At 43.9% G+C, this 21,108-nt stretch overlaps 1 protein-coding gene across 2 annotated transcripts; it reads left to right on the top strand.

Moving 5' to 3' along the window:
• The first annotated feature begins 414 nt into the window (after positions 1-414).
• On the top strand, positions 415-18,272 carry CRTAP (cartilage associated protein). Of its 2 annotated transcripts, none has more exons than XM_060280617.1 (7): positions 415-1,069; positions 2,511-2,660; positions 4,626-4,797; positions 7,217-7,345; positions 7,875-8,020; positions 8,786-8,902; positions 9,254-9,381. In XM_060280617.1, exons 1-7 carry the CDS (start codon positions 545-547, stop codon positions 9,254-9,256), a joined length of 1,242 nt encoding a protein of 413 aa, XP_060136600.1. In that variant the 5' UTR covers positions 415-544; the 3' UTR covers positions 9,257-9,381. The 2 variants fall into 2 exon arrangements, with proteins under 2 accessions (XP_060136600.1, XP_034984813.1); XM_035128922.2 differs by lacking the exon at positions 9,254-9,381 and adding an exon at positions 14,019-18,272 and having other exon boundaries at positions 417-1,069; positions 8,786-8,869.
• The last annotated feature ends 2,836 nt before the right edge of the window (positions 18,273-21,108 follow it).

Below are 21,108 nucleotides of genomic sequence, written 5' to 3'. Positions count from 1 at the left end.
TTCTCGTGAGGAAGCCTATTCAGCATAAGGGAAAATCCCTTTTAAAAAGGGATAACTTGGCAGCTATGACCCTTGTACAGTAGTTTAATGGTGAATTTTGGATATAATGGAGATGTAAAAGATTCGGATTACAGTATTATAAAAGACGCAGGAGGAAATGATGTGACCCACGAAGGGGAGGAGGGAAGTCCAGGAGATTCTTTGGAATCTTGTTTTTAATGCTGTATGTTGGGTGGATATGTGGTTGTGAAACTTTAATCTGAAAAACCAAACATACATACATACATACATACAGTACTGTATTGCCCTTCCCTGAGGAAGCGGCTTCCCTTCGCCCCTCGTCGCCGCCCCTCAGCCGGGCAGGAGGAGGAGACCTCTCTCCCTCTCTCCCGGCGCGCCCACCCTCCCGTCTCCCCGCCTGGTCCCTCCGAATCGCTGGGAGAGAGGCGTCGCCATCTCCTCCTCCTCCTTCTCTTCGCCCATTTCCCCCCCTTTTGCGACGTGGTCGTGTCCGGCGCCTTCCCCGCCAGCTTCAAGGAGGGAAATGTGGCGCCTCGTTTGCGCGCGGCGGCCGCCGCTTCTGCTTCTGGCTGCGCCGGCGCTGCTGCTGCTGCTGCTGCTGCTGCTTTGCCTGCTCGCTCCGGGCTGCCGGGCGCAATTCGAGCGCTACAGCTTCCGCAGCTTCCCCCGCGACGAGCTGATGCCCTTGGAGTCCGCCTATCGCTACGGCCTGGACCAGTACAGCGCCGAGAAGTGGCCCGAGAGCGTCAGCTACCTCGAGGTCAGCCTGAGGCTGCACCGCTTGCTGAGGGACAGCGAGGCCTTCTGCCACGTCAACTGCAGCTCGGCCCGAGCCCGGGACTATGAGGGCGAAGGCGGCGGCGATCCCGGGCGCTTCGACGGCTTCGAGGAGCTGCGCTTCTTCGGCGACCTGCTGCGCCGGGCGCAGTGCCTCAAGCGCTGCAAGCAGGGCCTGCCGGCCTTCCGCCAGTCGCAGCCCAGCCGGGAGGTGCTGGCCGAGTTCCAGCAGCGGGAGCCCTACAAGTTCCTGCAGTTCGCCTACTTCAAGGTAGCGCCTCCCCACTTCTCGGAGGGAGGGGCCCAGACACGGTGGGAACCAGGGTGGATTAATTATTATTATTATTATTATTATTATTATTATTATTATTATTATTATTAATACCCCGCCCATCTGGCTGGGTTTCCCCAGCCACTCTGGGCGGCTTACAACAGAAAAATGAAATTAAATAATCTATTAAACATTAAAAGCATCCCTAAATAGGGCTGCCTTCAGATGTCTTCTAAAAATCTGGTAGCTGTTTTTCTCTTTGACATCTGATGGGAGGGCGTTTGATTTTAATCACGATTTTAATCGCTAGTCAGTAAGACTTGATTTAAATCATTTTTTGAGGAAGGTTTTCATTTTTGGAATACAGTACCGTAATAAATTTTCAGAGTCGTTTTTTACAGTCACGTCGGAAATTACTGGTTTGGTTATATTATTAGAAACATATAGACAGATAATTATGGAATTATTGTGAGGTTTCATTAGTTAACTGTTTATATTTGGACAACTTTTCTGCTGCACTTTATCGGAAGGAGAAAAATAATCATTCCCTCAATAACAGTTTAAACAATTTATTTAACTAAAACAGTAACATTATAGCGTATGTATCCATGTTTGTTAACTCATGTGGTTAAACGGTTTTTTAAAAAAACAAAAACAAACCTTAGACTGAGTTTTAGCACACATTTCCTGATTAATAGCCTTTGGACTATAATGTAACTTAAATAGAAAATTGTCTTTAGAAAGGTTTTACCTCCAAAAGCATTTTAATTTAAAAATCTGATTTAAAATTTTAAAAATCTGATTTAAATTAAAAAAAATCCGATTGGATCCCATAGGTTCAGGTCGAGGGGTCACATGGGAGAGACTTCAGCCAGGAGATAGAAGCAAAACAGTGGCCAGTAGGCCTGATCTTTATTGTTGCAACAAGACTTCCCACTGCCACAAAGATGAAGCCCCAAACAATGGTTACATCAGTGTTTTAAAGCTTCCCAAAGTTTCCCTAAGCATCATCAAGACATAATAGATATGTCAATAATAAATTTTATTAGTTTTCAATTACTTCTTCTATTTGGCGATCATTTGTAGCCAAGTAAGATATCTTCCATAAACAAGGTTTTAACTGTGAGTCCGTAAGTGACTGTGGAGGCCAATTCTGGATCCACACGTCCTTCCACAGTGGGAACATAGGTTTCCGGGCAGGAGTTGATCGCACGCCAGTGTTTCCCAGTTGTCGGTGTTTATACCACCTACCACCACCATTACGCTTTCTGTTTTTATTTATTGAAAACTGAAGGGTCGTTGACCCTTAGAAGTTGGCACCTAGGCTCGTGACATTGGTCTTCTTGAGAACAATGGCATGAAATCAAAGCTCTAGGAGAAAGGTTTATGAAATGTAAGTGATGTTTTCAAACGTCTCTCTTTCTTGATCCTTTTTGGCTAGGCAAACAACTTCCCAAAAGCCATTGCAGCAGCACACACATTTATCCTGAAACATCCTGAAGATGAGATGATGAAAAGGAATATGGCATACTACAAAAGTATGCCTGATGCTGAGGACCATATTAAAGATTTGGAAATAAAATCATATGAGGTATGTTCCCCATCCTATTTATGTTCCTGAAGAGCTCTGTAAAAACAACAACAACCCAGAAGCTAATGTCTGTTCTCCTAATTTTACATTTCCTATAGTTTTCTGTTCTACTTGCTGTGCCTCTTACATCTCAGTCTTAACCATGCTTACCTGGAAATAAGTTTTAAAGAATTTGGTGCTCAGCACTGTACCAATATAAGGAGCGGGCTAGATTCTGTCATTGTTTATAGGATCCCATTCATATTAGCCATTCCTCTGTTCCTTCTGCACAATATTCCTTTCTCTGCCCAATTTTTTTAGTAGAACATCACTTCTTATCCGCTGTTGTAGTGTTGTGCTAATGCAAGAGGATGTAGGCATTGCTCCTATCCCACTAAACAGTGCGACTTTCAGATTGGATTGCACCCCTCCTTAATAAAGCATAGACAGCCTATTTACAAATGTGCCACTTTGTGAGCTATCTCACAAAGACAAATGCTTTAAGATACTATATTTGCACAAGTAACTCTTTGGATTCATTGTGCATGACTACCTATGAGCAGACCGAGGAAGCTCAAATATTTAACGTTTTATTTGTGGGAATATTGTATTCATGGGGAAATAACGGAATCATGTACCTGTTTGGCAAAAGTAATAGTTTTGAACTGAAGTATCAAAAGCGCTTTTAAAATCTTGGGAGGAGGTGCAAGAGAGTCTGTTGGAAAGTGACAGCTGAAAAAAGTTGTGGCAGAGTGAATAGGGAGATTGAAGACAGTGAGGGTTTGGGTTATTATATAGACTAGGGGCTGTCACCCCTACTTGCCTTGCTCAACCATCCTCTACACCTCACCCCCCAATCCCCTTACAGCTCCTTCAAACCCCACATCTTGCCTATCCACTGCTGCCACCCCATTGCCAATCCCCATCCCCACGCAGTTTGCCCATATTGCCTCATCCCTTCACAACTCACACCAGTCCTAAGATCCTGCTGCCATGCACAGAGAAGAGGGGAATAAATAGGAGAGTAGGAGAAAGTCTTTCCTCCCTTTGCTGTGCACCCTGGTCCTGCTGCTGACACGCCATTCAGGGCTAAAGCATGGTTTGGCTTAGCGTTGCTCCAAACCCAAACTCATGGTTTGTTTCCCCCAGACAAAACGTGAATAGTAAACCAAAAAGAAACTGTGGCTACAGCTTGCAGTTTGTCTGGAGTGAGGCAAACCACGAGTCTGGCTTCAGACATAACATCAAGCCAAACCATAGCTTAGCCCCACAGAGTGTGTCAGCGCCAGGCTTGGAAGAGGAGCACAGCAGGCCCAGTCTTCTCTCTGGGAACCTGCAGCTTTGCTTGTTCACACTAATCCATGGTTGGCTTAGCATTATGTGTGAACTGGGTCACAGTGAATTGGAGAGTGTATCTTCAAGGATGCAGCTGAAAGAGGACTCTGACTGGGTGGTGGCAATGAAACTATGAAGAGGTGGCGCTGTGGTTTAAACCACGGAGCATCTTGGGCTTGCTGATTGGAAGATTGGCGGTTCAAATTGGTGCAATGGGGTGAGCTCCCGTTGCTCTGTCCCAGCTCCTGCCAACCTAGCAGTTCGAAAGCACACCAATGGAAGTAGATAAATAGATACCACTGTGGCGGGAAGGTAAACGGAGTTTCCATGCGCTCTGGTTTCCGTCACGGTGGTCCGTTGTGCCAAAAGCAGCTTCGTCATGCTGGTCCCATGACCCGGAAAGCTGTCAGTGGACAAACGCTGGCTCCCTTGGCCTGAAAGCAAGATGTGCGCCACAACCCCATAGTCACCTTCAACTGGACTTAACCGTCCAGGGGTCCTTGACATTTTTTTACCTTATGAAGAGGTAGTTGGCAGGGAACGTGCTACCAGGACTGTTGTCCATTTTGACACAGCAATGCAGCCTTGAATCAAGTCAAATCAAGCCTATGCTACTTCCTAACAGTTCCCCCTCCCCCCCGGTCTCCTCAGAATCTCTTTATCAGGGCAGTAAAGGCCTACAATGGAGAAAATTGGAGGACTTCCATCACAGACATGGAGCTGGCAATTCCTGATTTCTACAAAGCCTATGATGATTGCATAGCTGCCTGTGAAGGCTCCCGGGAGATTACGGATTTTAAAGAGTTCTACCTGTCCATAGCAGGTAGGTGTTGAGCTGGGTGCTAGCATTTGGGAAGGGGTTATTGAAGGATACCTTGTTCTCCTAAAATAATTTTACTTGACGTGTGCTGTTTGTAGATTTACTTTCTGATAATGCTAGCTGTCAGAGGTGTCTGTTTAAACAGTAGGAGATTGCTGCGGAAGGAGTGAGTGAGAGAGAGAATTCATAAGATAGCAGGTGGTGTCAAATCTACATGCTCATTTTCCAGACGGTCATATAGATGGGTAAATATGGGAAATAATAAACTATGGGAAAATGGATAAGAATGTGTGTTTCAGAGTTAGAGTTATATTAAATCACCTTTCCACATAATACATCATAATAAATATTCAATGCATCATCATGTTTATTTTCTTTGATAGGTGTTCCCCTAACACATCCATATCTTGTTGCTCTGTGTCTGATTTGCTTCATCCTGATGATTCTGTAGATAAACTAATTTTGTGATATATTGCAAGATTATGGTTTGTTAAACCACAGCAAGTGGTTTAATGTCTGTAAATCTGAATTTAGGAAGTTTTTTTTCCACCCAGGAAATTAATCTGGGAAATCAGTCCTTGACTGAAGTTAGTAGCAAACCTTTCATTGTTTTCTGACCAATATAATTGAAATTATGCATTGTAATATATAATTATCTGCATAAAACTGAGGAACACAATGACATTAAAGCAAGAAAGCCTTGTTACATAGCCCATAGGAGCTAACTATTTAGTCTGGGGGTGCACCTCTGGCCCATGGGGCAATTTCTGCCTATCCAGGGTCTGATTTCGCCCCTGATTTGGCCCCTGAGGCCATTTTCCCCAAACCACCCCACCCAGCCACAAGCTGACATCCCAGGTTGGCATGTTTTTGAGAACAAGATCATGCAGCCTAGGCAGCAAGATTTAATCTCTCTGTTCAACAGTAGACAAACAGAGTTAAAGCCATTTAGCGGGGGTGGGCTGAGGCATTACTACTGCCACTTGCCCACTTAAAGGAGAAGTGCAGCAAAAGTGCTACAGTATTTGAAGCAGCCACCCATTCTACTTTAAACATCAGAGTGGTGGGGGAGACTCCCACCCTCACTTGCTGCCTGTCAGATAGCTTAAAGGAGGGTTAGGGAGGCTGCTTCAAAAGGTGGTTTTGCAAAGCACTCTTAAGACAGTCTCCAGTTTCCCCTTGGGAGCGTGGGCACTGTCTTAAAGCTGCAATGTGCTCTTTGAAAGCCACCTACCCCATCCTTTAAATATTGATCCTCCCTGCCACTGACTGACTGCCTCCTCAGTCCCATGTTTAAATGGAAGAGGGATACATCCCCCTGTCAAATTCGGCATCTGAGGCTGATCTAGATTGTGGAGCCCGAAATTTCCCAGCCCCATTGTGGTATGTGCAAATGCGGATAAGTTTTGTTTGGTTTTTAAAGAAGAACAGCTGCAGAGAGGATGAAAGATTGGATGAGAAAGGGATGGCGGGTTTAATCCTTTCCCCAAGATTTTCTTCTCTTAAGTATCCCCATGGCTTTTCCCTTACAGTTCAATACATAGCCTCACCTTTGTGTAGAAGAGCCATATGAGGGTTGATATAGATGGTCAATCAGTGGACTGAGAAAGGCTTAAGCAGCCCCTGCCTACTTTGCCTGGAGATGACTTTCCTTTTTTAAAAAAAAAACAGTAGCAGCAACCCTGCATTGTCACTTTAGATAACATGAAGCTGCTTTTTAGAATACTCTCTGTAGCTAAACAGAATGACAGCCTATTTTATCCTCCCACCCCAATTACGGTAGTAAACAAAGCTATGGAATGCCAAGATGTTAATATCAGGATTTAACAATAAATTAGCCTAGGGCTTGCCAATCAGAAGGTCGGCGGTTCGGATCCCTGTGACGGGGCGAGCTCCCGTTGCTCTGTCCCAGCTCCTGTCAATCTAGCAGTTTGAAATCACGTCAAAGTGCAGGTAGATAAATAGGTACTGCTCTGGCGGGAAGGTAAACGGCGTTTCCGTGCGCTGCTCTGGTTCGCCAGAAGCGGCTTAGTCATGCTGGCGACATGACCTGGAAGCTGTACGCCGGCTCCCTCGGCCAGTATAGCGAGATGAGGGCCACACCCCCGGAGTTGTCCGCAACTGGACTTATGGTCAGGGGTCCTTTTACCTTTACCTCCTCTAGAACCTGTAGGTGGCACTACAATCAAGTGAAAATTTTACTGGGAGCAGTACCGTATGCAACTTTTTTTATATATAAGATGGTTCTCTGTTAGGGGTTTCTTCCTGCATGCTGAAAAATGTACGCATTGATCTTGGAGCTAAAGTAGCAGAGCACTTTTGAATTTCATTGCACAGATTTCTACAGCAGAACTACCAGCTGCTAAACTGAATTAAAGAAACAACTGTGTAATGCTCAGAACGTGTGTGCTTTCTTCTTCAGATCACTACATTGAAGTTCTTGAATGCAAACTGAAGTGCGAAATTGATCTCACGCCAGTCATAGGAGGCTATGTTGTGGAGAAATTTGTAGCCACGATGTATCACTACTTGCAGTTTGCCTATTATAAATGTAAGTAAGAGGTTTTGCGCTCTCCTGAAATTGGGCCTGGTTCTATCTTTTAAAAAAACCATATATGCGCATTTCACTTATTTAAAACGTTTCTCTTCACTGGAGACGAAAAGCTGTGCTAGCAAAGCTGCTTCTTAGCATCATTATAATATATCTAAAATAGGTATCCAGCATCTGCACAGGACCTTGAAAGTCCTGGCTTTACCAGAACCCCCTCACCCAGTCCTGACTATGCTAATTATTTTTATATTTCCAAAACTAGAAGCAGAAAGGCTCTTTTCCCCCCATTTCTGGCACACATAATACACAAAGAATGGGAATTAATGCTTTCTGAGAAAAGAGTTTACCACTATCTCTATCTGCATATCCAAGAAAGAAGGAAGAATCCTTGCATTCTGATTTTGAGGCTCGCCAAGAGTACAGAATTTACGACGTAAGAAATATGCAGATGCACGCTCAGATAGCAGGAAGCAACAGCTGTTTCCTAACGGTCTCCTGAGAAGCTGACTCTTGTTTAATATTCATTCAGTGAACGATGTGAGAAATGCCGCCTCGTGTGTTGTTAGCTACATGCTCTTCGACCAGACGGACGGAGTGATGAAACAGAATCTAGTCTATTATCAATACCATAAGGACAAATGGGGACTCACGGATGAAGACTTCCAACCTAGACCTGTAAGTAAAACGTTGAACCGGTCGCAGTCGGCACATTCAACCTTACAGTCTTTTCAATAGTTGTGCTTCAACGTGTTCAGTCTTTAGGCTTACCATGGGAGCTGTGCCATTGCCTTCCTTCCGTCTTTGAAGCTGTGCGGGTGGGTGGGGTCTGTCCCGATAGTTGCATGAGAATGCCTTCCAGCTTCACGGTTGATCAAATCGCTTCTGTAGCTGCTCAAGAGGCAAGGGTGCCCAACATGCTCCCTGCCAGCTTTCTCATGGAAGGAGCTGGTGAGGAGCTTCCTTGATTGCTTGAAGTTGAGGTGCCCCCTACCACAGCACACCTCACCTTGGAGCATCCAAGCCAGCAAGCTACCTGCTGGCTTTTCCTGTAGAAAAGGCCAGCGAAACGCTGTTTTGCTGAAGAGAAGGTAAAGGCTTCTTCGGAAGGGGAGAGGGGAAACCAGGCTAGCCCCAAAATTGTAGAGCCCTCTCTAGTATAGTCATCAAGGGTACGAGATGTGCTGGGGAAAGATAGCTCAGTTGGTAGAGCATGAAACTCTTCCTCCCAGGGTCGTGGGTTCAAGCCCCACATTTGGCAAGAAGATTCCTGCATCGCAAGGGGTTGGACTAGATGACCCTCGTGGTCCTTTCCAACTCTACATTTCTATGATTCTGTAAGAAATGTTTCTTCCATTCAGTGCATGAGCCTGTGCTAAAAAGGAGCTTATAGGCACGGTTCTGCTGTTAATGTGACGTGGAATTTCACCGTTCTTTTTCTAGGAAGCTGTTCGGTATTACAACATAACAACACTTCAGAGGGAAATGTATGAATTTGCCAAAGAGCACGTGATGGATGATGATGAAGTAAGTCCAGTAGAGCAATACCATTGTGTTAAGGTAAAGGTAAAGGGACCCCTGACCATTAGGTCCAGTCGTGACAGACTCTGGGGTTGCGCGCTCATCTCGCATTATTGGCCGTGGGAGCCGGCGTATAGCTTCCAGGTCATGTGGCCAGCATGACAAAGCCGCTTCTGGCAAACCAGAGCAGCACACGGAAACGCCGTTTACCTTCCCGCTATAGCGGTTCCTATTTATCTACTTGCATTTTGACGTGCTTTCGAACTGCTAGGTTGGCAGGAGCTGGGACCGAGCAACGGGAGCTCACCCCGTCACAGGGATTCGAACCGCCGACCTTCTGATCAGCAAGCCCTAGGCTCAGTGGTTTAACCACAGCGCCACCTGGGTCAGTAAAAGTTAATGGTGGTTTAAGGATATTTAAGGCCAGTTGTAATGTGTTAGTAGGGCTGTCTTTTTTTTTTTAGTTTGTTTTGCTTTCAAAAGCAGCCTGACATGCAGAAATTAAGCATGTGATGCTTTTGTCATATCTCCAAATAAGGAAATAAGGAAAAAAATTGCCTGTGCCTGGCTGACTTATGAACAGCTGGTTATAGGCTTGGCAGACTCCCCTCCCCACCTGTTATCCAGGCATCCTAGCAGAGGAAGAAATGTCTCTGTTGCCGTGGCAATGGAACCAGCCTCCCTGTCAACTAGTTCTCCCTCTCCATTAGCCTAATCAGTGGCTCTGCCGATGAGATGAAGCAGCAAGGACAGTGTCGGTCTATAGGGCCACACCTGCAGCCTCTCATGGCATGCCAGGGGGCCCTACCCTAACTGGTGCCCAGCATCCCTATAAGGGATCCCCGTGAGACACGGATTTCATCTTTGTTTCGGTAGCACTTGCTTCACTCAAAAGCTAGCGCGGTTGTCATTTAGCTAAAATTGCACATTCGTCCTGATTTGCATAGTATTTTCGGCATTTTGGGGAGTAGGTGGAAGCAATCAGAGTTTCAGGTTTGGTGTAGTAAGAAAAGCAATTTCCACATGCACTCAGGTTGACAACAGTGGGGGGGGGTTTCACCAGCTTGGTAGCAATGCCTGTGAGAAGAGGAACTGAGGCATAGTCTAGGCCAGGGGTCAGCAAACCTTTTCAGCAGGGGGCCGGTCCACTGTCCCTCAAACCTTGTGGAGCGCCGGACTATATTTTGAAAAAAATATATATGAATGAATCCCTATGCCCCACAAATGACCCAGAGATGCATTTTAAATAAAAGCACACATTCTGCTCATGTAAAAACACACTGATTCCCGGATCGTCCGCTGGCCGGATTTTGAAGGCGATTGGGCCGTATCCGGCCCCCAGGCCTCAGTTTGCCCACCCCTGGTCTAGGCTCATAAATACCACTCACCTGGTCGTGTTTGAGCAATTCTAACCCACCCCAGGACCAGCCTAGAGTGGCAGAGCTGCTACTGCAGTTGAAGCCCTGCTGCCCAAGTAGAAGATGGGGTGGTGCTGGGGGGGGGGGGTTGATGGCTGGCCCATTTATGCTCCCAGAATCTGTCAATTCAGGACCATACACCAACTACCACCAGCAAGAGAATCATATCAGCATACACTCTCCCCACGACCACCACACACATCAGCGATGTGCACCCACTCTCTGTGAATAGGGACCTGCACATCATCCTGAACTACTGTGTTGTCGACGTCCCATCCATCCCATCAGCCATCTACATTGGGAGCAGGCCCAGTATTTTTTGCTCCAGGGTACTTTCTGTTCCTGTAATGACACACTTAGAGCTGTCCACCCATGCCGAAGGTTAGCTGACCAGTGTGCTTTTGGTTTGTAGAGTGTGTGTTCTTCCCTTTCCGTTCCTGCGCTGTTACCTGCACAGTGTAGCATTGCGACTGCTCAGAGTGGGGCGATATGACTTTGTGATTGATAGAAACAGCGGGCCAATCAGCACTAAGCAAATTTGGCTTTGCTGTTTCTGCAGAGTCGATACTTGTGAAGTATTTGCTGGCTGGTTGCAAATGACTTACTCAGTTTCCATTCTGCATTCCCAAAAGAGAGGGGTGATGTTGCCTGTCAGGAAAGTGCTAATGAGAAAATGATGGCGATCTCTCATCCTTTAATGAGGGAGTGCGATTGATTCTGCTACCATATCAATGAATCCAAAGTAGCATTTTCATCTAGATACTATCTGTGATCCAGAATATATATCTATGAAAATATATGGAGCAGCAAAACTGTTTTACAAAGCAACAGATCCCATTCCCAACTAAAATACAGTATTTTTGTTGGAAAACTTTTAATTTCTGAGGGCAGGACTAGACCTTATGTTTGACACAGGCCTGCCCTTGAATTCAGGACCTCCTCTCCATAAAGTTTTGGCAGAATTGCCTATGTTTTTACATTGTCACATAATGTGTTTCCCTGCTTCCGTATATTAATAGCTGCTGCAGTCAAGAAAATATGAGGAAATGACACAGGTAAAGAGGAGAAACTTGACACAGGGTTGTCTAGCAGTGCTCGCATTTGCTGGAGAACAAAGACTCAAAGGAGGATTCTTTCAAAAGGTTTTAAGGTTTAGATTGCTGTGAGACATATGCAAATCATATGCACTGCAGGCAATACACATAATCAATCCAAGTACAACTACAGCAAACTCCCGGTGCTTTTGACATGGGTCCAACTCTGACACGCAGCCTTGTTGTCCTATATATGGTAATGGGGTAGCCTCAACTTTCTGCAGTCTTTTACTACGCCTAGTAGGCAGAGCCTTCTGTTCTCCTTTGGCACTTCCTGGGTTTAGCTGACAAAGGGAGGTGTCTCTGCCCCAGAGAGCCTGGCAGGGGCTGGAGAGGCAGAGCTATTCCCAATGTCTGATGAAGCCAGGTTAGGTGGCAGAGCTAGGGAGTGGGAGGCAGGGCTTGTGGCTCTCATTGCAGAGACAGGTGGGGCGAGAGAGGTCCCCCCCCCCAAAAAAAACCCTCATGATCCTCACTATCAAGCTGCCCCACATTCCAGGTCCTCAGCAAACCCTCCTATCTGTATCATCCTGATTTGACCAGCTGTGACGAAAAGTCCCCCTCTCTATTACTAAAATGCGACACAGGAATCCAGAGGTGAAACCACCCACCCTCTTCTCCTGCCGCCTTAAAATAAACCCCTTTTTACTTGCGGGTTTCTTAGTAAAGAGTGTCTTCCAGCTTACGTGGCCTGGTATCTTAAGAAACTCTAGGCTATTTGACGGAATAACCTCTTGCCTACAGTAAAGGGTCTCACTCCATTTGATTCCCCACTGTAAAAGTTTGCCCTTTCCACTCTGGCAACTTCGTGGCACCCCAGGTTTATCCTCCTAAGCCTCCTCAGTGTAACTCTAGGACACAAACTGCCGCCTCTATTCCTGAGGTAAGTTTTGTCCTCTATTGAGCCACCACTGCTGTGAGTTCTGATACCCAGCTGGAACAATAATGAGGATTCTTCTTGGCAACAAAGAGATGAAATTTTATTATCTTAAAAACATAGTTGTGTCTTTAACATTTAATGAGTTTCTCAGCTTTGTTTCATTTGTACAATAACTCTGTCAAACATTTAACTTCAAGCTTTCCTAAACCACATCTACATTCCCACTCTCCTGACCTCTCAACTTTCTACACATCACACCACTCCCTCCCCTTCTCCCTAAATGACCAAACCGACACTCCCTCCTTTTAAACTGGGAACAGTCCCGCCCCCATCAGAATGTTATGTCAGTCAGGCTGGAGGTGGATTAACTCTTTTCCAGCCAGGTAGGAATAAACATTTCAAAACTGTGTCAATTCGTCACACCAGCCCACAACAAGCGATATCCCAGTGTCAATGGGTGGTTCTGCTCTAAGTTTTTACATTAGTGCTTACATTGCTAAGAATGTAGCGACCCAGTTATTGTTCAACTGCAACACTGGTTCTCCTGATCAGTTGCACCAGGAAAAACAGCATTGCAGATACAGAGCTGCAAGAGCATCTTATGAGGAATGGGTTCATGCAGAGGTGGTCACACCCATCTCTATAGAATTCCTGAAGGCGTGCAGAAAAACAAACGATTGTTTCTACCTTTGCGCATGCTTCCGTGCTGGGAGGAAAAACAAATCAAAGTTGCCGAATGAGAACGTGAGTGCTTATTTTCACTCGTTTGAAAAAGCTTCATTATTTTCACAGTAATCTCTCCTTCCACAAATATTTATGCGTGTCTGCAGCGTTTGGAAGGCCGCTTCTGTTACAGCCAACGGCTTAATTTTGGTAAATAATATTTGGCGATGAGAACGCAAAGCAAACAGTTGTCCTTCCAGAAGCTGTTGAAACCACTTCGCACTTTTATCGACGGGCCAACGAGCTTGTGGTGAAAGGAGGAATAGCAGCATGTCATCCCATCCACCTTATTGTGATATTGATCATATATATTTCATTTCAGCCATGTGACTGTATGGTTTTTACTTTATAAACTGCTTAGAGAACTTTTTTATGAAGTGGCCTATAAATTGAATGAATGAATGAATGAATGAACATTTTATTTATTAGACTGTTAGCTGCCCTTTACCAAGGTGGCTTACAACTATAGCATATTGAATTATAAAACAAACAAAACAGCTACAACCCTAAAACAAAGTGTTAAAACAATTAAAAACAGTTCCATATATACCATTAAAAGCAATTGCAGTTATAAAATAAACCAAAATGTGAGAACTTGTATCTATGTATCTGTCTATATTACAGAGGCAAATATTGCCCTCTTTGCTCACTTTGGCAGTCCAGTGATTCCAATGGGAAGCCGGGATAATCCTGTGTTTTGTGTCTGCGGCTCTCTAGGCATTAGCTGTAATTGTGTTTTCAGCAGTAGGCTATTGTAAAAGGGCGCACCCATTGCAAAGGCCAGCTGTCAGTCACACCATCTTGAAAGTTATTTTATTGATTTTATTCATTCATTCATTCCTAAAGGTTGGAAAAATATTATCCACTCAGGTCCATCATCAGAAGCAAGTGAGCTATTCATCAGGAGAAACTTCTATCCTGTTGCACTAGCCTTAGCTGGCTACATTTTCAACTCTACCTGATACTTGTAAAAAAAGAAATTCTCCTTAAAAGTTTGCACAGCACAGAATTAACCTATCCTCTGTTGTGATCTCTTCTAGGATGAAGTATTAGAATACCTTGATGAACTCTTGGAAGTGGATGGTGGAACACAGTGACTCTTAACAACTGAAAACGCAAATGAGAGTTAAGAAGTGAATGCTCACCCTTGCTCCTTCACATCTCCATGTGTCACCGTTACTCAGGAGTTTAAAATACCTCAGATCTTTCCTAAGCTTGCTCTTCTGCCACTTGCATCCTCCTGTGAGTTTTCCGTCATGTTGTGCACCTGCATTCCCTTTGTCTTTAACATGATTTTTTAAAAAGAATATTGTTGGTATTTTTGAGCTATCACAAATGTCCCTTCTGTTCATTTAGCTCGGCAAATTCATTGCAGCTTGGATGAAGCACAAAGATCATTTTAATAGAATATAATCAAATAATACGAGAAATGAGTAGCATTGAAAGGATGCTACATTGTTTTTTAATTGACACAGTGAGCCACTTCATGACCTCAGTCAAACCATGGCTTTCCATAAACTAGGCACTCCTCAATCACCCCTCCACTGCTTCCATCACACGGTGGCTTATTATCTTGGCTTGTCGATCGACATTCAGCCTGAATTAGAACATACAGTGGTACCTCTGTTTAAGAACAGTCTGTTTTAAGAACGATTTGGTTTACAAACTCTGCAAAACCGGAAATGGTGTCTTGGTTTGAGAACTTTACCTTGGTCAAAGAACAGAATCCGAACGGTGGAAGGGCACCAGCAGCGGGAGGCCTCATTAGGGAGGCCTTGGTTTAAGAACAATTTAGGTTTAAGAACAGACTTCCAGTTCATAAACCGAGGGAGCACTGTAATATGGAATCCTGGTTTAATATAATTCAGGTCTTTTTTCTAAAGTCAGCATGCAACAGAAGGAGAGCGGAGGAGCTAGGGAGGGAGAAGCACATCACCTGACACTCCCAGCTTCATAAACCATGGTTTGTGATAAACCATGAGAGCACCATGGCTAGAGATAAACCATGGTTTATGAAGTCTCAAATCAGCCTTCAGCTGAAGACGAAATTAATTCGTTCCGCGAGTCATTTTGTATTGCAAAAATTTCGTCTTGCGAAGCGCGGTTTCCCATAGGATTTAAAACAAACCAAAACAAAAAAATATGCAAAAAATTCATCTTGCAAAGCACAGCCATAGAAAAATTTGCCTTGCGAGTCACCAAAAAAATCGCAAAACGCTTTCGTCTTGCGAGTTTTTCGTTGCATGAGGCAATCGTCTTGCGAGGCATCACTGTACTTTGAAGTAGTTAAATCAATTTAGCGAGGTCCCTGGAGAAAACAAGATTGTGACCGTACTGTGTTTAAACCAGAAGTGGCTAACGTTATTTATCCTGAGCAGTGAGTGTGACCAGAATGACAGAATGCATAGATATACTTGTCGTATGTATGCATCTCTCTCACACATCCCTCATACGATGTATACAGCACCAACACTCATTCTCCTCCCCGCTTGGGAACTAACAATCTAATCCCACGCTGGCCCTTCTTAGCTGATAGAGATTAGCATAGTTAGAACCACACTGTCTTTTATGGATCAGATGCACAGAAACACATCTGTCCTCATGGGTAAGAGTTGTTTGGACTCTTATCGTGGCAGGAACAACTTCCATTAGGATCTAGTCCTGCAAACAATTGTTCACTTGCACGACTGGTTCGCCTTAATTATACCTGTCCATTTATTTGAATGGTGATTCTTGTTGGATAAGGAATGAAAATCAGAAATATCTATGGGACCAAATTCAGTACTTGGGTACACCAGAGCAAACAACGGGTTTAGGAGTAATTATCCTAGCAGGTTTCCCTACAGAAACAATGCCATTTATCTAACTCCCCTCCCTATTGATGCTTCAGTGTGGAACATGTTAGAGACCTATGGTCGTAATTGTTAAATGGTGCAAACATTTATTTATTGTAATATTGTGTGTGAATTTACTTTGTTTCTTTAACTACATAGGAAACTTGTTACATTAGCTTCTATTTTACCCGGGGTTGCTAACCTTTTTTTAAAAAACAACTAGCCCCTATTTCTGTTGCCTTTTTTTAACTACAGCATTTCTCTCTCCATAAACACTATTTCTCTCTCCATAAAGCACTTTTTTCCTCCTAAAAAGTAAGGGGAAATGTCTGTGCGTCTTATGGAGCGAATGTGTGGTCCCTGGAGCAGAATTGCCCAGGGGCAAAAAGCAGGTCGTGCTTTTTTTTATTTATAGAAGGAGCTAAAGGCTAACAAGAGGGAAAGAGGGGTGTTGAAAAGAAGCTGCTCAGCAGCTGATTGCAAGAGACGGGGAGGGAGATAAGGGAAGCCAACTCCCTTCCCGGCCACGCCCCCTTGCCCAGGCCTCCATTGTTGAATGTTCTGCAGAGGGAGGCTGCAACATGTGACTGGCTGATTGGATTGCCTGGCTGATTAGATTATCAGAAGCTGCAGAACTGTGAGTTGAACAGGATTTTTTCCCTTTCCAAAGTAAACTCAACAACTTTGAGCTGATTCTTTAAAAATGGGGCTTTTCCTCTTTGCAAAAGAAGCTGCACAACTGTGAGCTGATCCCTCCAAAAAGGGGCTTTCCCCCTTTCCTCCTCTGAAAACTAAGTGTGTCTTATGGTCAGGTGCATCTTATGGAGCAAAAATACGGTAGCCCCAATTTCTCTGCCTTTAACTCCAGCTTGCTGTAGAGCCATTTTTAGGTGATAATGTTTATCTCCAAAATTAAAAGGTGTTGCTTATCATGCAAATAACACCTGCATAAATTTCCTCTCCTAATCTTGAGATAAAAGGTACAGGGACTCTGCTCTATTGCATCTGGCTATACCAAATTTATGTGCTAAAGAGGAAATAGAAAAGGAAAAGAAACCAAAAACCCAGCAAACAAGTTGCATTAGAGTACAAAAATTTAACATATTTTTAATTGCAGCTGGTGAAATTACCACTTCGCTGTGCTTTATGGAATACTCTGGTTAAGGAAACTCCATCTGTGCTTTTGGTGGGCTCTGTTTCTTAATTATTTGTTAAAATAAATAATTCAAAACAGAGGTTACCAAGATGAGGTAAGGCATAATAATTTAAGACAATCCTCTAAAACAAATTTTCGTAGGCATTTAGGGTATAAAATGCCTGCCATATTTAAGGAACAATAAAACCATTTCAAAGGCCCAGGAAGGTCTGAATGAATGTAAGTTTTTACTTGCTGATGAATTAGTACTGTTGGCACCTGTTCTGAAATACTATTCCACAAGATGAGTGTACCAAGTAATATATAGTGTGAACCCATTGAAATTAACAGATTCATTTACACCTATTGATTTTAGTGGGTCTGCTGTAAGTAAAACTAATATTGACTATAGTCTTGAATGTAGGCTATCAGACATGTTAGGCTAGGCAGAAGTGGTTCTCATTTCTCTGTGTGGTGCTGTAGCATTAAGGGCTCAGCTTCCATTCCAGTAAAACATCATTTTTAGTTACTGTTCAAAGACACATTACATCAAAAAGCAAAATTGCTTAATCTGCTGAGGGCTCCTACTAGAGTTTCCAACAGTTATTCTGGCATAGGTCGCTGCAGAATTCAACCCAAAATTTCCAGGTGTGTAAATAAAGTGATTCTTTTTTGGGGGGGTTACAGGTAGGTAGCCGTGTTGGTCTGGATCGAAGTAAAATAAAAAAAATTCCTTCAGTAGCACCTTAAAGACCAACTAAGTTTTTATTTTGGTATGAGCTTTCGTGTGCATGCACACTTCTTGGGGGGGGGGTTAAGCTTCACCTGTTGGATATCTGCTCATTATGTGTCAGTTAAAGATGAAAGATTTGCAGGGAGGAAACTGGTTATGTAAACTGCTAGCTTGCAGAAGGATGAAATGGAAGACCATGTAGTCTGCTTTGAGCTCCTAGGAGGAAAGGTGGGATAAAAATGAATTTAATAATGGAGGGTGTTTAAGATCTTGTGACTTTTTGATCTTTAGGGGAAGAGTCACTGGGATTCCTAAATATTTTTACACTCTTCTTAATTTTGGTTCACCTTTCAAAATATTCGGTGTGTGGCTTTTCAGAAGATATTTTTTCTTAATATTAACTGGCTTTTTCTCATTCTGCTCTTTCATTTCATCTGCTATCTAGAGACTGTGAGTTGTCTAAAGTAGGAATGTTGTTTCATTTCATTTTAGTTTTGGTCCCTGTTCATTGTGAGATTGGTGCTGTATTTTGTGCCTGATTTTGATTCGGGCAACCCAAGAGCCACTTCCTGAAACAATAAAGTGCCTTGAAGAATTATTTATCAGCAGTTTTTCTACAGTTGATGACTAGGTGTGATTTATCTGATCATTTTGTATTCTGGGTGACTGTCGTTGGCATCCATCGTGTCTTGAGAGCCGGTGGAGAGCATCTCAGGGTGTGAAGTCAAACCGCTGAAGAATCACAGCGCCCGCTGTGGCTGCAGAAACGGGTAACTTGTAGCTGCTCCTCCTGCATTGCTTTTGCTGTATTAGAAGCACTGAAGTCACCTGTCTGAGGTGCAAGCCTGGGCAGTGTGTATGGAGGCTCTGAGCTGTTGAAAAATGACCATCTAACACAGGGGGTCGGCAACCTAAGGCCCCTGGGCCACAAGCGGCCCGCTCGGTGAGTCCCCATGCGCTACGCTAAACCGGCGCGGTGTGGGGACTCGCATTTGCAGTGCCAGAAATTGTGTCTGTGCAGACGCTGGAAAACGCAGGTGCGCGTGCGCGCAATCCGGCCCACGGAGGGATCTCTGCTGGAGTGAACCAGCCCAGGCAAGGTAAACCTTTGTCAACCCCTGATCTAACAGAATGCAAACCGAGAAGCCAGGCCTGCAGGCAAGTCACCCCTTTAGACAGGCTGCACCTACAGTAGGGCGTTAGCATAGGATCTGCATACAGAAAGTTATGGGTTCAACCCCTGGAATCTCTAATTCAAAGGATTTCAGAGAGCAGAGTTTGGAAAGACTACCAACTGAACACGGGCCTCTCCCAGTTGTCAGTTCTGAGAGGAACCACATGCACAAGACTAATTTGCATCAGGGTGGATTTGATTTAAATCACTAGTCAGTAAGACTTGATATAAATCTTTTTCCTTTTTTATATAGAAAGACTCATTCTTGCTGGTATAATCTTAATATTTACAACCAGATGACAGATAATTATGAAATTATTGTGAGGTTCAATAAGTTAACCATTTGGACAACTTCTATGCTGTATTGTAATGGAAGGAGAAAAAAATAATTCCCTTAATAACAATTTAAACAATTTATTTAACTAAAACAATAACATTATAGCATATGTATCCATGTTTGTTAACTGATGTGGTTAAATGATTTTTTAAAAAAACAACACCTTAGACTGAGTTTTAGCACACATGAAAAACTTAAAACAAATCCTTATTTCCTAGCCTTTGGACTATAATGTAACTTAAATAGAAAACTATATATAGAAAGATTTTCCCTCCAAAAGCATTTTATTTTTAAAATCCAATTTTAAACAAGCATTAATTTTTATCCACACTGATTTGCATTCTCCATTTAGCTCCTGCTTTACCTCTGTGCTGTTGTGATACAGCTAGATTAGTCTTTTAATAAGGCCCAAGATGATAGCAGTACAATATGTAAAGCAGACTGGGGTGGAATCTACACACATATAAAAACTGTTCTGAAAATGCTTTCTTTCTTTTAAAGCGTTTTAAAAATACATTGAATTTTCCATAAGGCACACCATCGCCATCTAGTGTCACATTGTAAAGGTAAAGGGACCCCTGACCATTAGGTCCAGTCGTGACCGACTCTGGGATTACAGCACTCATCTCGCGTTATTGGCCGAGGGAGCATGCGTACAGCTTCCAGGTCATGTGGCCAGCATGACAAAGCCACTTCTGGTAAACCAGAGCAGCATACGGAACACCATTTACCTTCCCGCTGTAGCGGTTCCTATTTATCTACTTGCACTTTGAGGTGCTTTCGAACTGCTAGGTTGGCAGGAGCTGGGACCGAGCAATGGGAGCTCACCCCGTGACAGGGATTCGAACTGCCGACCTTCTGGTAGGCAAGCTCTAGGCTCTGTGGTTTAACCCACAGCGCCACCCGCGTCCCTAGTGCCACGTTGTATATTGCACTTAAAACACACTTAAAGTGTTTTATTTCCAGCTGTATAGCTGAGTCCAGTGAGAGCTGGACCATAAATAAGGCTGATCGCCGAAGAATTGATGCTTTTGAATTATGGTGCTGGAGGAGACTCTTGAGAGTCCCATGGACTGCAAGAAGATCAAACCTATCCATTCTTAAGGAAATCAGCCCTGAGTGCTCACTGGAAGGACAGATCGTGAAGCTGAGGCTCCAATACTTTGGCCACCTCATGAGAAGAGAAGAATCCTTGGAAAAGACCCTGATGTTGGGAAAGATTGAGGGCACTAGGAGAAGGGGACGACAGAGGACGAGGTGGTTGGACAGTGTTCTCGAAGCTACGAACATGAGTTTGACCAAACTGCGGGAGGCAGTGCAAGACAGGAGTGCCTGGCGTGCTATGGTCCATGGGGTCACGAAGAGTCGGAAACGACTAAACAACAACAATAGCTGAGTCCTGGGTGTCACAATGATTGCCGAAGAAACTTAAAAACATGATGAAGGAAACGAACCCATTGCCACCCGAATCCTGCATTCTTACAGTAGTGTCTGTCTGTGGTGTTGTAGCAGATGATGAATTCCTTTACATTATAAACTGGGCTCCATCAAAGATTGAGGATACTGGTAGGCCGTGTCATTTTAGGGGGTGAAACTTAATTTTTGCAGATTTCTTCGGTGAGGGCTCTTAAAATGTTTTTGGGTGTAGGGACACGGGGGGCGCTGTGGTCTAAACCACTGAGCCTCTTGGGCTTGCTGTTCGGAAGGTCAGCGGTTTGAATCCACACGACGGGGTAAGGAATTCAAATCTGCTCTTAATTTTGTGATTGAACAACATTTAGCTTGGCCAGTCTACGTCTGATGAAGAAGTACATGAACCACTTTCAGAAAAACCAAAGAAAAAATTAATTTTACCTTCTGAAACTGCCGGGTAATGCCAAATCATAACACTATATAAATATTAATATATAATGTAAT

Source organism: Zootoca vivipara, chromosome 12 (assembly GCF_963506605.1).
Source record: "Zootoca vivipara chromosome 12, rZooViv1.1, whole genome shotgun sequence".
NCBI lineage: Eukaryota > Metazoa > Chordata > Lepidosauria > Squamata > Lacertidae > Zootoca > Zootoca vivipara.
Note: the sequence above shows the minus strand (reverse complement) of the source record. Positions and strands in the feature narration are given on the sequence as shown.